This window comes from Populus alba, chromosome 7 (genome assembly GCF_005239225.2).
Source record: "Populus alba chromosome 7, ASM523922v2, whole genome shotgun sequence".
Lineage (NCBI taxonomy): Eukaryota > Viridiplantae > Streptophyta > Magnoliopsida > Malpighiales > Salicaceae > Populus > Populus alba.
Window position 1 is genome coordinate 2152740 of NC_133290.1, and position 15303 is coordinate 2168042.

Consider the following 15303-nt stretch of genomic DNA (forward strand, 5'->3'; position numbering starts at 1 on the left):
CTATTTAAAAAAATTCCAAGGCTTTTTTTTTAGGTGTTTTACCGACGGATAATTAAATATTAATATTTTTAATTATTTTGTCAGTGATTTTATCTGTAATTTTTTAATTTAATCAAAAAATTTCAAAAACTACCAAATATTACCAATGACTTTTTAATCCGTTGGTAATTCTACTTGTAATGTTTAATTTAAAATTTTAATTTAATCAAAAATTTTCAGAAAACCACCAAATAACACCAACGACTTTTCAATCTATCATGATTTGTCTGTAAATAACAATAATTAAAAGTGCAATTAGGAAGTGAACAATTCTAGAGCTCTCTGAAAAATATCAACGGAATTTTCATCGGTGATTCATTTTGTAACTGACATGATGAAAAATATTCACAGTTTATCAATGAATTTACCGACGGAATAAATTCCGTCAGTAATTTCATTGATAAAAATGGCATGCCATCGTTTTTTTGCTTCATTTTAATTATTTTTTTCTCACTATATTTCCCTCGGTAGATACTGAATGAATGTTTCTGTTGGTGAAATTTGTCGGCAATTTATCAACCAAAGTTTTTCTTCTTTGGTATTTCTGTTTGTATTTATCAAATTTTTGCAGTGAATAAAATCTACAATGTTTTTTTTTCTTTTGCATTTTGATCCTTTTTTTCATTTGGTTATTGATATTTTAAAAAAATCAGTCATTGTATGATGTGTTTATGAGAATTTAGAGTTGATAATTTATTTTAATTTATCTTTTATATGGTTATTGTGGTACAAAAAAAACATCTCAGCATTAAGTTGGCATCAGAAAAATATCTTAGCATCGCGCTATGATTTATTTTTAAAAAAATTTTAAATAAATAAAAAATAATTTTTTTAAAAAAAAACTAAATTATTAAATTCTCTAGAGTAAATGATCCAGTTACAAGTTGGTAAGATAACTCTGGTTTTCCCAGTTCTCAAATTTAGCAAGGCTCCTTTTTTTTTTTTTTCTTTTTATTATTATTATTAAAATAAAATATAGAGGGTGTGGAGAAACAATTGTTCACCCACACTTAGTATATTGCCTTCTAAAAAAAATTGTTATCTTTCATTTTCAAATTTATTTTTTATCTATTTTATTTTTTAATATTTGAGTGATTGTGGATTTCATGATTTATTTCCTTTTATTTTGCCTATTTACAAGGTTAAGAGTGGTTTGTGGATTTGTTATGCATGATACCCAAGCTACCATGATTTATAATTTTGGTAGTGTTTTTTTTTATTATTAAATTTGAATTTATTATCGTCTATTTTTTCTTGTGATTAAAAAAATAGTTTTGAAAAAAATTATGTCATTAAATTTTATAAAGTTTATGAACTTCTCTTTGTTTTTTATTTAGTCCTTAATTTTCTAGTTAATATATCTTTTATTTGGAATAACTTATGAAAATTGAATTTATTTCAATTTCATCATCTTTGTAATTTTTTTTGATTTGTCTTATTTAATCCTCGCTTTTTAAATTGTTATTTATATCATCTCAAATAATTTTTATAATATAATTTTTTTAGCAATTCCACTCTTGATTATTTTTTATTCTATCAGGATTTTATCCTCATTAGCATCCTTCAACCAATAAATTCAGACAACAATGCCCCGTCAAGGAGAGAATGAAGTCAATAAAAATAATCTCTCTCTCTCTCTCTCTCTCTATATATATATATATATATATATAATCTAGCTATTGCCCATGATTTAATTTATAATTAAATAATCCACAATGATTGAATAAATAAGTTGATAATCATGAAAAACACATTCTTAAGAAATAAATTAATCACCCCTTTAATTAGTGTTGACTGTGCTTTTTTTTTGGTTACAAGTGTTGACTATACTTAATTTAACATTACTTTCTTCCAAAAAAAAAAAAAATCTTCCCTTCTCGTAAATCTTTCCATGTCACCCGCTTCTTCCTTTTTCTATCCCGGCCCGTTTCCAATTATAAAAGAAATAAATTGAAAACGATAATATAATGGACGAAAAAGATTAAGCTATAAATAGATTTAAAAACATGGAGACTAATTAATTATTTTTAAAAACTAAATGGACTATTTAATTTGTTTCACAAGACTGAGAGGGCTGAGCTGTAATTTACGGATCATACGAGCAGTGATGTGAAGTTACTAGTCACACGTTAAATCCCAGGCTTATTTGAACAAACCAGACCCACTTTACATGAGACGAACTTGGTAAGATCAAGTAATCATGCACGTTGAGGGACGTACACAAGGTTAATTACACCAAGCTCACATTAGCAGCGACGACTTGGATGCGTGAACCGCGGGTGGTAACCTCAAGCAATGGCTCTGGACTCGATCGTATTGACGTTGGAACAATATTAAGCTTATGGGCAAAGCTTATATTGATCATGAATTGTTTATATATAATGTTAATTTGTTGCACATTGACGTCCTGTCTCTATATATAAGAAAGAATCAACTATAAGCATCTGGTGGACGCAGCAGCTAGCGAGCTAGGTACTGCGCACTGCATGCAATGGACAAACCAAGCAATTAGTTAAAGTCTCGTGCGTGTATGGGCTGTTTTGTTGTCCCTCTTCCCCCTCCCTGCATCTGTATGGGCAGTTTTGTTGTCCCTCGTCCTCCTCCCTGCATCACCACAGTACGTACTAACGGCCATGGAATATTGATAACCTAGCTAGCTAGCTAGCTGATAGAGTAGTGCATGCGAGACAAGTGCATTTATAACTAACCAGACCCTGCTAAGAATGGAGCGAGGACACAAGGTAAAAGTGATGGCCATGACTGCACGTGTTGCCTCCGTGACAATGAAACCTCACCTGCCAAGGAGCCGTAAAGGAAGAGAGGTTCCATTCCAAATCCAAAGTCCAAACCCAGATTTGCTTTAGAAATTAGGACCATGCATGCATGTATTGAAACAGTGAATAAAAACAAAAACATGGTGCCTGAGAGTTTCCCATCCTCTCTGATCAGAGGCTCGTTTATTTTATGTGATTGTGATGCGTGTGATTTGTGTTTTGTTTCGAGGATAGATCTGTAATTGTCTGACTAATCAATGTATATTCATTATATTGTATCTTTGCATGAACCCTCGCGCCCACTTATTTGTAATATTGTGGTGGAGATCAGTATATTTTGTTTGGAAAAATAGTAAAATAATCTTTATTTTATTTTTAACATTAAAAGATCTAAATCACTGCAAAACACTTTCTTTGTGATAAACGTATTTCTAAAAAAGCGAAGAAGAATAAAAGCTACCGCGGCTCTTTACCAGCCAGCTGCCTTGGAAACCAGTGCTCCTCTTCACTGTTGATGCATTGGCAGCCTGCAGCCCTTTAAGGAGCCCTTGTCATGTTAGGAATAGATAAAGGAGTTAATTAAAGGAGCACTGCTCTCATACCAATCTCGTTAAGAACTCGAAATTGATGAGGGAGGGAGGGAGGGAGTCATCTTCTTACTCAAAAACCCTAAAGCGACGGATCCTCAACAGACTGATGATCACATGCACTGGCAGCGTGCAGCTTTAAGTATGGGTGCAGTGGATTTAGGATTCCTCGAGTCTTTGCATTCAATAAAACAGAAAACTTCTCGTTTCTTGTCAAATGCATTATCGTTACCCCCAATAACTAAAAACATTAATCGCTAGCTCTGCTCCTGTCTTTGCTCCAAGATCTTCCAAAGGATAGTTTCTTTCCCGTCAGACGTGACAAGCACTAGCCTTAACTTAACATTGTTTGTGTATCGGAAAGTTTTTTTTATTTTTTTAAATGTGATTTCTTTCAAAAACAAATCACTGAAAGTGAATTATTTTTCATGATCGGTAGTTTTACGTGAAATAAGTTTAAAAATATTTCTTACTATTTCATCATGTCATGAAAAATAAATTAAAAATTAACTTATTAATATTTAAAGAAAAATTATTAAAAAAATACGAATCAAATATTACATATAAAAAAAATTTGGAAAATAAAACCATCTTCATTAATCAAACAGGCCTTGAAGGATTGATGTTTTGGAAAGGAAAGCGACAACATGCAAGCTGTTGACCCGTGATGTATAGCATGCAAGTTTTAATCCAAAGGTAGCATGCAAGGATGACCCGTGATGTATATAAAGCAAGTTTGAGTGCACCGTGATCTTCCCAGAATATTAAAAAGAATAGAAAATCTCTGTTCTCCCTGGTTCAGGAGGAGCTATTGCTGGCGAGTGTAATGAATGTGACTTGACATTGAGCAGGTGAAGAATTAGTGAGACGGAACACTTTTCTCCACATATAACCTCTTCACGCGCAGAGTTTCTTTCTATATATTCGGCATTATTCGTCGTGTAAAGGATCGACTCCTTTATTGTCCAGGAAGGAAGGAGATCAGTTGTTCACACACACACACACACACACACACACACACACACATTCAATCCGAAATAACCTTGAGAAAAAAAAAGGATTCCAAGGTCTCGTGAGTTGTTATATATATATATACACACACACATTCAATCCGAAATAACCTTGAGAAAAAAAAAAGGATTCCAAGGTCTCGTGAGTTGTATAGCTAGCTAGCTGTCTAGTACAAATTTTCAATTGATTTTACATTAGAAAAAGGAAGGAGCCACAGGCGCGAGGGTGCATGAAAGCAAAGCAAGCTACAGCACACATGGCAGGAGTTAATTAGCCTCCTTCTCTGCAGGAAACTACTTTGATCTTGCTTTTAATTCTTTACTGGATTATAATAACAAGAACGATAATGTCAGGCTAATTTAATGCTGCACAGAATGAATGCTTGCTTCGTTATTATTGGGCATTTTTTTGCCATGCATGCACCCCTTTTTTAGCATTATACATTTCAAAACTACTCCAACGATCCCAGTTGCTATATATGCCATAATTACCCACTGTTATCTCTCCTGTGTTATGTTTTGAGATTATTTTTTAAAATGTTTTTTTTAATATATTAAAATAATATTTTTTAAATTAATGTAAACTTTATCATATCAAAACTTAAAAAAAATCATGAAACCATATTCTCTACCGTGAAATCATCAAGTAATTAACCCCTTAATATGAATTTGAAAATCTCGGTGGAAAATTGTCATGGAAGATAAGTTTTCAGAATTAAAGAAGGGTATAGATATATTTGCGAGAAGTTGGAAATTCTATGAATAAATCAACCTCCGACAAAAACTAACTTCACGTCTAGAAATAATATAAAAAACATACATTCACGACCCATGTGAAGGTTTCATTTCACTGGTGATTTGAAGAGAAAGTTTGTCTACAATTTAACATGTTTTTATTTCAAATTAAATATTTAATGTTTTTTCATTATTTTAATACAGAACAATAAGAAATTAAAGAGCAACCAATAATTAATAATATATTCCGGGTATCCTGTTTGCGCATTCAACGACACACGAGTTATTGCAACGTACTGCTACAACATTTGACAAGAGGCAAAGAAAGATGAACAGGATCAGATAGGATCAGGGGTAGCGCGAGGCTGCGGGGAAGGTGATCATGATCGTGTAAGGAGTTGAGTAAAACATGGGGTGATAAGTTTGAGATGGAGGGAGAAAGGCAGGGCACTAGTGAAAGGGACTGGTCAAGCCGGGCATGCCAATGGCTGCGTCACCGTGTTCCCACCTTTAGCATCAGCGGGCTCGTAGCTCGAGACCCAACACGTTCGTAATCACAATACTGCTCCATTCCATATCTTAACACTGCCATGTCTCAAACCCTTGATCCATTCGATCGTTACCACTTAATATTAATAATAATTAATTACACTTTAAATCAAGGAATTTGAGCTCTTCAAGGCAAGATAAACTCACCAGGATTCCCTCTAGATTTCCTTGCAGGGGACCAGTGGTGGTAGTTGCTTGCTGCCAGTCTCCACTCTGGGCGATGTAACTGAGCAATAGTAAATTAGTTGGCTTCTTATGTATGGAGGTTTCGGGACATTACCGGACCGGACAAGGAGGAATCTTGGCAATATTGTTACTCGCCTTAAAAGCGTATTTCGGCGCAGCATGAATCTCTTGGCTTCACTAAATGAATCTTGGAGTTTGGATCATACCCTAATGACCATGTTTGAATTCTTTTTTTTATTTTTTATTTTATGGCTATATATGCATTAATTAATTACCTCTGTGATCATCGACATTATTAATTGTCTTGTAATTCACTAGCAAAAAAGTCATCGTGTGGACATCTATAGGGTTCGGTGCTGGGATCATATCCATATAGATTCAAGACCATTCTAATACACAGCTAACGCAACATGCTCATGCATTTGTTTTTAAAAAAGCTTCAGCTTAATATATTGCTGGTATTTTTTTACAGTCTTAATATTTTGATATAAAAAAAATATTATTTTAAATAAAATACACTTCAAAAAATCATTTCATATCACATTTCCAGGCACTTAAAGGGAAGTACTAGCAGTAGGAAGTAGGAACAACAAGAACAAACAGTGGAAGCCCCGTCCTCTCAATGTTCAATGGAGAAGTCTGTTAATTTCCTTCCAGCCATAGTATTAGAAAATTAAAGAAAGGAAAATAGTAAATTAGTAGGTTAAATTGACGGGGATAACACATCCACATAGAATACGCTATTCTGAAAAGAAAAAAAAAAAACACAGTTCAATATGTTTCCTTGTTAGAACAATGTAACCTATTGAAGTATAAATAAAAACCTTGTTTTAATCGTTTTTTATTCGTGATATTTATTTGTTTTTTAATCGGTGTTTATTGGAGATCATTTCTAGCTATCAAAATAGATTTCTTAAAATTAGATTTATTAGAAGATCATGTTTTGCCGATTATCTTTGATTTCCTTGGATTTTTTTTGTTATTTTAAATTTCATAATATATTTTTTATATTTTAGGATAGTTTTTTTAGCCTATTAAAAGGCAAGATTTATTTACTTTATCTGCAGAAAAAAAAAAAAAAAAACTAGAATCGAAACTTGCGACCCTCTTCACCTTTTTATGGATGTCTTTTTTTTTTTTTTAAAAAAAAAAAAAACTTAAGAAAAAGGGGTCGAAAGGACAGAAACACACATCCAATCAAGCGTCCATCAAAAGTCCAAGGGAGAGAGTAGAATCCACGCATCCAATCAATTAAATACACACAACAGTATGGGCAATCCAAGGCAGTGCGGTGCTCATGCAAGAAACAGTATGGTAGCAGCTTTCAGAGGCAAAGCCTTGCTGTATACATTTTACACATGAACTTGGAACCCTAACCTCAACTTTTGTCACCCATGTACAGCAAGCACTCTTTTAAGCCAGCCAGCCAGCCGGCCAGCCCCATGTGAATATAACCCGTATCACTAGCTAGCTAGCCAGCCACCTGTACCCTTTCGGACAACAGCCATCAGACTTTTAACAGTCTCGGCAGGGACTCCCTTTCACTTCACTGCCTCACGCTCAGCTTTAGTCACTGCTCCGGAGAATGATACATATTGTTTTTTAAATCAAAACAATATTTAATTCTTTTCAAAAAGACAATTAAACCGCAATGCCAAACTTGCCTGTGACTAGCCTTGCCGTCCAAGCCAAAGCCAAAGCATCGGGTACCCTTTTATATATATACAATGTATCCTCCACATAACTATCAGCACAATCCACCTCTTTCTTCGCTCTTGTGTTTTTGGTCACTTGAAAGAAAGAGAGAGAGGTACTGGTTCAAAGATGGGTGTTATTGGGTTTTGTGTTGATTCAAATAGGGTGGTTTTGTGTGGTAAGAGGAAGCTAAGGAGCTTGTTTTGGAGGGTTAGAGCGGAGATAAGGAGACAAGTGAAGAGCAGCAAGTCCAAGCAAAGGCTTAGCTTCAATTACGATCCCTTCAGCTATGCTCTCAACTTTGATGATGGCAACTTTGGTTTCTTCTGCTGATCGTGAAGTTTTCAACTCTCAACAACATAATGACAGTAGATGAGGCACAAGCGGTAGTATCTGCACTACTTTTAGCAAGAGAAGTTACTTATCAAGCAAAAGGATATGCTTTTCCTTTGTTTTTCCTCTTGATTCTAACTCCTTGCTATTCGAAGTCTAGTTCTAGGTCAAGTTTTAATATTTAGTGGAGAGATCAGTGTATGTAATTTTGAAATTAGAACCCAACTTCCAATGGTTGCTGCTCTAGCTTATATATACATATACACGATCTTTCAAAACATCATATGTTCAGATCTTGATCTCTTTCTCTTAACAATTCATCAATGGATCAAGGTGGAAGCACGAAAAAGTTGATCTTTGTGTCATTAATCTTGGGATCCCACTTCAAAAAACTGAAAGAAGTAAAGAGAGAGTACAGAGTGAGGTATAGATCCTATTCTTTTCTGGTGCAGTGGTTGCTTTCAGTACTGTTAATGCCAAACCGGTTGTGCTCTCAGTATCCTATATGCGCAGATCTACATGGTATAAGTCTCGGTTTAAGCCAAGAACTCAATGGCTTGTCATTTTATACACCAGTGATTTGTGGATTCTCTGCTTGATTTGATTAAATTCACCATCCATTTCTTCTAAACTGCATGGCTAGTAGGACATGGTTGAATTGTCTCTATCCTCCTCCTGCACCACTTCCAGGCAAAAACAAAATGTATGGCAGCTTGGCTTGAATCATCTGTCAGCATCTTCTACTTGTTTTGTTACCCAGTGCCATCCATTATCATTCTTTCTGATCTCCTTGCTTGCAGTAATTTTGTGTTGCACCATGCTGCCCAACGAACTTGAAAGGTCATTATTGTTTTGTACAGTCGGAATTTTGTCGTTTTTATGCATAGGCTACCGGTGGAAATGGGAAATTTGCTCCCGTTTTGATTTATTGGTTCTCGAGTTTGAAGAGTGTGGACCATGCTGGAAACGTAGAGCCTCTTTTATGACTTGAATTCTTACATTAGTCAATGTAGCAAGTATGAAGAGAGCAAACACAATGCATGCCAGCTTGCCTTGAATTGGGTATTGTTGGTTTTTCATAAGGTATTATTATTATATTACGCAAGAGTTCCCGGGAACTGGATGGTGATGATGCGTTGCGGTTAAAATTGTATTTTTTTTAAAAATTTATTTATTTATTTTTTATAAATATTTTTAGATTATTTTAACATGTGCTCATTTTAAAATAATTCTAAATAAAAAAACATTTTAACCCGTAACAATTATCATTACATCATCCATCCATGTCCTTTGAACCCACATTATCACACAAGCTATTATATGGAATTTGTCCTCCTGCTCCGCTGGAGGCCGCCCTCTGACAAAAGAAATGCATGCGAAGGCTTGGACCATTCGATCATCATCATCACAGCAATGGCCCATTTCGCCACCGAGTCTGAGCCCCACCACCGTATATGATATCAACTTATTTGCGGCTCAGACCAGTCCTAACTCTCACTTGGTGTGTGTCTAGGCATCAACAGAACCTTGTATCTTGGTTCCAGTGGTTTAAATAGTTCACCGTTCAATGTTCTGGTTTTTATCCTTTCTTTCTTTACCCATTTCCCCTCCTATTTTACAGAAAATTAAGAAACGAAGTACTTTGAAAAAGAAAATGAAGCTGATGTATTATAGAGGATTTGTGTTCTTGAGAAGTATGCATGGAGGTGATTCAATTCTAGTTGATGCTCAAACTTGCTTGAAAATTCTCTTGATGGTCGGTCGAGTAAAAACATAGGCATGAAATGATAGTTATCCAGGCCATGAGGACTGACCAATTATATGCTTAAACTACAGGGACCCGATCATAATTAATTACTTTTAAGTTATATAACTCTCTAGCTTTAGGGGTTCCGAAGACCCGCGCGCAAGTTCCTTGAAGAGAGAGAGAAATCTAGACCGTCGGTATAAAAACCTGAGAAAACTCCAAGGGTGGATATGTGTTGCCAAGTCATGGATCCACGTCAAAAAATCATTTCCCTCACACATCAAAAACCGAAAGCAACCAATCGGCGCCATTTTTAGACCGCCAAAGCTGGAATTTCCCTCTCTTTTATTTTCAATTCCCCCCTTAAAAAACACAGCGAAGCCCATTTCTTCTTATTCTCAAAAGAGTCAAAACGAAAAAATAAAAAGCATCGCTCAAAGAGAAGAATTAAGGAAAAAACAAATTTCTCACGAGTTAGAAGAAGAAGTAGAAGAAGAAGAAATGGCAAGGAAGAGAGTGGAGGCTGAGTCTACAGATGGGTCTGTTGATGCCAATACTACCACATCACTTGTTCGTGCGAAAGATGGGAGTGCTTTTGCTAAATGGTATTTTCTTGCTTTCCCATTTTCCCCCACCTTTTTTTATGTTAATCATCCTGAGTTTTTCTTATCTTTGTCTGGAGGTTTTAAAGACATGTAGCTTTTTTAGGCAAATTCTGTTTCTGGGGTTTTTTCTTAATCTAATTCCGTGTCACTGACTTGGTTCTGGGGTTTAAAATTATGGGTTCTCTGAATTTCCGAAAAAATGGAGAAACCCAGTCACAGAGTAATAAATTAATGAAATAATTGGCGGGTTCTGTTTTTTGAATTGATTTGATGAGAGGAATTGGATTGAAATGTGAAATAAATTTATGCAGTGAGGAGTGCAAGAAGGATGTACCAGTGGCTCTTATAAGTTTCCACAGCTGTAGCCTTGATGCTAAGATCAAGATGAATTTGGGTTGGTTCGGTACCATCGTCTTGGTGTAATTAAACAATTAGTTCTATCACTTGGTAGTAGGTCAATTACTAAATGGGTTTCTATTACTTTTTATGATTTAGAGGCTCAAGTTGTTGAAAAGCCAACTGAAGCTAAGCAGAAACCAGCTGAGAGGTACTACTCGTTTCTTGTACTAGCTTATTTATTGGCTAATTATTTGTTATAATTTGGTTATTATGAATTTACGATTTGGTTTGTGATTTTATTTTTCCTTTTGTAGGAAGAAAGGAAGTTCAACTGAGCCAAAATTGAAGAAAGCTAAAAAAGAAAAGAAGGGCAGGGATCCAAATGCACCGAAACGCCCTCCCACTGCATTCTTTCTCTTTATGTAAGGCTCTCTGCTGCTTGTTTGTGTGATGCAATATAATGTTGTGATAATTTGTGTTTAATTGGGGATGTTTGCATTGACGTGTTTCATTGTTTAATAATTAGGGATGACTTTAGGAAGGAATACAAGGAAGCGAACCCGGACTCTAAGGATGTTAAGATGGTAAATTAAATGTAGTGTTGCATGTCTTTTTCAGGTTTGTTTTGTGGGTTGGGTTTACTAATGCTAAGGCTGTGTTTAACAAAATTCAGGTTGCGAAGGAAGGTGGTGTGAGATGGAAGTCAATGACCGATGAAGTGAGTGTTGATTTAACACATTGTTATAATCATTTGTGTACACACTTAATAGCTATTGAATGGTTTGTAATTGTTTTGTTTTAACTTGAATTTATTTCAGGAGAAGAAGCAATATGTGGATAAGGCTGCTGAGCTCAAGGCAGAGTATGACAAGGCATTGGAGAGTGACAACGCTGAAAATGAAGATGTGGGTTCGCAATCATTTCTGAATTTATTGATTTATTGTCAATGTTATGGATTTAATACTATAAGTTGTTTGTTTCGTTTGTTTTTATTCAGGACAAAGGGGTTTCTTCAGAGAAGGAAGTAGCTGATCATGAACTGTGAGATGAAAAAGGAGGAAATTTGAAAGTGTTTATTTTGTAGTTCTGTTTTCTGGTAGTGAGTCTGCCTAGTTGCCTTGTAAATTTTGGATCTCCTTTAGTTAACTGGTATGGAGTTTGTTTAGAGCAATGCAATCTTGGTGTCTTTAAGCATGAGTTGCAGTTTCTTTAGATTCTTCGATGCAGCTTCTTATCTTTTGAGCCATTAATGTGGCTGAGCTCTTAACTTCTTTCTTTAATGGTGATTGATGGAGCCCCTTCATAACTTTAATATGAGATATGAATTGCTGTTGCTGAGATTTGGATGTTCAATTCGATTCTACCATGGCCTGTCAGATGAGATGTGCCAAATAGCAGTTTTTATAACTATAATTATAACATGGTCAATGCCAATCTTGAGTTTCCAATTCTGCAGACAAGTTGTATTTTCATGCATGCTTGTAGATGGATGGTAAATTGCAAATATGGAGTGAAAATGGCTATAAATAATGGGATTTTATTTCTTCAGTGACATGATATGTATCACTAAACATGGCTACAGGAATTTTAAGCAAAAGAACAAAAAATGAACTATAACTGTTGCAGAAAACATAAACTGTCATCCTTGCCACTCAGGTGACAATGCTCATTTGATATTGAGCTTGTATCCTTGGTAATTGAGTCAGCATCAGACTGGCCCATTTCTCCTTATTTTTCACTTCTTTGTCCTACAAAGTGGCAGAGGCTTGCCACATAAGCATAGATTGTGAGCATAAGCACCTGCAGGGAAGATATTATAAGGTCTACCTTGTGGGATCTCTCCACAAAGCCTGTTGGCCCTGAAGTTTGCATGTCTCAGATTTGCAATCCCCAACAAGCTGGTTGGGATTTTCCCCGTGAGTCTGTTGATAGAAAGGTCAAGCCATTGAAGATTCGACAAGAGCCCCAAGGTAGTTGGAATGGTGCCTGTTATCTGGTTCCTTGAAATATCCATCCTCTCCAGTTCTTTCAGGTTTGAGATTGAACCAGGGAACTGACCTGCAATCTTATTGCTTCCTATGTTTAGAACCTTCAAGCTCAATCCTTCAATGAATTCTGGCATTGTGCCTGAAATTTGGTTCCCCGATACATCTAAAACCTCCAAAAAGCTGCTTGTCCTGTTATTTAAGATCCTTGAGAGAAACCCACTGAGCTGATTTGATTGGATCTCGATTGAAGAAATTCCATCTGGCAATTTCATGTCGAGAAGGTCGAACTTCAAGTGGTTGTTTGACAGCTTGAGCTTTTGCAAATTAGACATGTTGGTGAAGAAACCAGCAATGCCATCTACGAGGAAGTTATCAGATAGGTCTAAAGAGCTCAAAGAATCTGGTCTTGTAAATTTTGGAAGGTTTCCTCCAAGTTTACAGCCAGCTAGATGAACATCTGAAAGTTGTCTATCTTTGATCCAACCAGGAACTGTGCCTAAACTGAGGTGGTTGTAGGACAGGTCTATTGACAACAGAGAAGGAAGACCTCTGCCTTGAATAGCTGGAAGGGGATCCGAGAGCCCATTTCTGGACAAGTTAAGGTACCAAAGGTTCTGTAAGCTTGAAATGGATGCAGGAATTTGACCTGTAAGCCTATTAGAACTCAAAGACAGATGAGTAAGAGATTTTAGGCCCGCAATTTGGCTTGGGATTCTTCCTGTCAGCTGGTTATGATCCAGGGACAAGTCCTGAAGTTTGACCAGGCTGAACAGTGAAGGTGGTAAGAGCCCAGACAATTGGTTATTGGACAGGTCAATGAAGGTGAGGTTTTGAAAGTGCCCCAGAATATCTGGAATCAACCCAGACAACAAATTGAAACTCAAATCAAGAGATTGCAAACTAAGGAAATTTTGGAAAGTGGTTGGGATAGGACCTGATAACAAATTTCTCGCTAAACTCAACTGCTGGAGCTTTTTAAAATTCCCTAGGCTTGGAGGAATCTGCCCTCTCAAACGGTTTCCATTCAATGAGAGGATATTGAGCAAGGGCAAGCGGCCTAAACCAGGAGGAATGTTCCCTTCAAGAGAATTATCCTCGAGGACCAATTGTGTGAGATGGGTCAAAGTAGAGAAGCTTTCAGGAATAGGACCTGCAATATGCTTCATACCACTTATCACCATCACCTCTAAGGATGCCAAACTGCCAAGAGAAGGTGACAAAGTGCCCCTCATGTAAATGCCACTGTCCCTCGCAGGTCCCTGCAACACCAAATCAGTAACCCTACCTGTAGCAGGGTTGCATTGAACACCCTCCCAATCCCCTCCGCAACAATCCTTCCCTATCCATGAAGAGAGAATATCTGTAGTATCCTTCAAGATTCTTGCTTTGAAGCCGAGAAGAGCTACCCGGTCCGCCTCTGCGCAAACTGAGGTCTGCAGCGGGGTTATTGTTTGAGCAAGTGACAGTGGTGAAGCTAGAAAGAAGGATAGCAGGAAAAGCTTAGAAACCCATCTTAGAATCTGCATTTTGGGAAGTGGGTCTTGATCAGATCAGAGAGAGAGGTCTTAGAATATATGGATTTTTGATCTGACAAGAAGAACTTTGAATGGGAAAAAGCTAATACACTCTGAGCACAAATAAAGTAGGAAAAGGGTGTAAAGCAGACCTCTGTGGTTTATTCTATTCCATTTCTTCACGTAGACAGGAAGGTATAATGATGATAAACATGATTCTTAAGAGAGATTTCAAGAAATATAATTGTGGTTTCAACCGAGGGCTGCAAGAAACTGAACCATGTCTCTTATATTTATAGCAGTACCATAATAAAGAAGGAAAGAAAAAAAAAACCCTAGGACATACCTTCTTATGTTGTTTTTTACTGAATTTTTGATGAGTTTAAAGAGATTCACATGGAGAATTGTGACCGTTGATAGATGTATCACGAGGATCCTATATGTTATTTGAACGTTGGAGCGCACTTCATTCAAATTTACTTCATTTCCACCCTGTTTCAAATCAAATCAAATCAAATCATTTTGTTTTTGTTTTTGTTTTGCTATGGTATAGTCCATAACCTGATGCCCTCCCAATTACTATATGGACCTATGGAGTATCATCATTTTTTGTAGCTGGAATTTGCTTCTTAGCTAATTAGTTCACGTGAGTGAACGTACCACTCTCCTCTGTTTGATAGCTCTCAGCTCCTATTTCGATTGTCATAGAATTTGTACTGGAGGCTTTGTCCACCTCTCCGATACATGTGATCTGAGTTTGCCCCTCACCTGCTGTTATTACCCCCCCCCCGTCTTGGTTTTATTGATTTAAATTAATTTTGACCAGGTCTTAAAAATTAAAGTTTATATATCCCTTACAAATATTCTTGTTAATTTTTTATAAAACATATAAGATTAGAGAAAAATATTAGCGAAACCTCCATTGTAGTGGCCTTTAAAAAAGACTAATTAAAAGCACAGTAAGATTGGAATGCAGGGATCTCCGACACACCCATATTGAGATCAAGATTAATAAAAGTAAGTTTTTTGAATGAAATTGAAGGGCATATGTAGAGCTACCATCAATAAAAAAGCTACGGAACGGATAGCAGAGGCCCCAACTCGAGTGATTGGGCGAGGTGCAAGAGATGGCTTTAGTGCTGGACCCTAAGCAGTTAGGAAGGAGATGAAGGGCCTACCATGCCTGTTATCGTGGTACTGCA

General features: G+C 36.3%; 2 protein-coding genes across 2 annotated transcripts; one reads left to right on the forward strand and one right to left on the reverse strand.

Annotated features, from left to right (window-relative positions):
* The first annotated feature begins 9947 nt into the window (after positions 1-9947).
* LOC118050546 (high mobility group B protein 7) lies at positions 9948-11793 on the forward strand. The gene is made up of 8 exons (XM_035060931.2): positions 9948-10260; positions 10572-10654; positions 10756-10807; positions 10914-11021; positions 11126-11183; positions 11273-11317; positions 11418-11504; positions 11597-11793. Exons 1-8 carry the CDS (start codon positions 10157-10159, stop codon positions 11642-11644), a joined length of 585 nt encoding a protein of 194 aa, XP_034916822.1. The 5' UTR covers positions 9948-10156; the 3' UTR covers positions 11645-11793.
* A 323-nt stretch (positions 11794-12116) lies between these two features.
* On the reverse strand, positions 12117-14432 carry LOC118050545 (uncharacterized). The gene has a single exon (XM_035060930.2). It carries the CDS (start codon positions 14111-14113, stop codon positions 12335-12337), a length of 1779 nt encoding a protein of 592 aa, XP_034916821.1. The 5' UTR covers positions 14114-14432; the 3' UTR covers positions 12117-12334.
* Positions 14433-15303: the final 871 nt, after the last annotated feature.

Bases quoted from the DNA above. Each gene is read 5' to 3' on its own strand.
- LOC118050546 (XM_035060931.2), top strand. From the start codon at position 10,157: ATGGCAAGGAAGAGAGTGGAGGCTGAGTCTACAGATGGGTCTGTTGAT. The intron at 10,655-10,755 runs GTTGGTTCGGTA...TTTATGATTTAG, and splicing joins TAAGATCAAGATGAATTTGG to AGGCTCAAGTTGTTGAAAAG. The intron at 11,184-11,272 runs GTAAATTAAATG...AACAAAATTCAG, and splicing joins ACTCTAAGGATGTTAAGATG to GTTGCGAAGGAAGGTGGTGT.
- LOC118050545 (XM_035060930.2), bottom strand. From the start codon at position 14,113: ATGCAGATTCTAAGATGGGTTTCTAAGCTTTTCCTGCTATCCTTCTTT.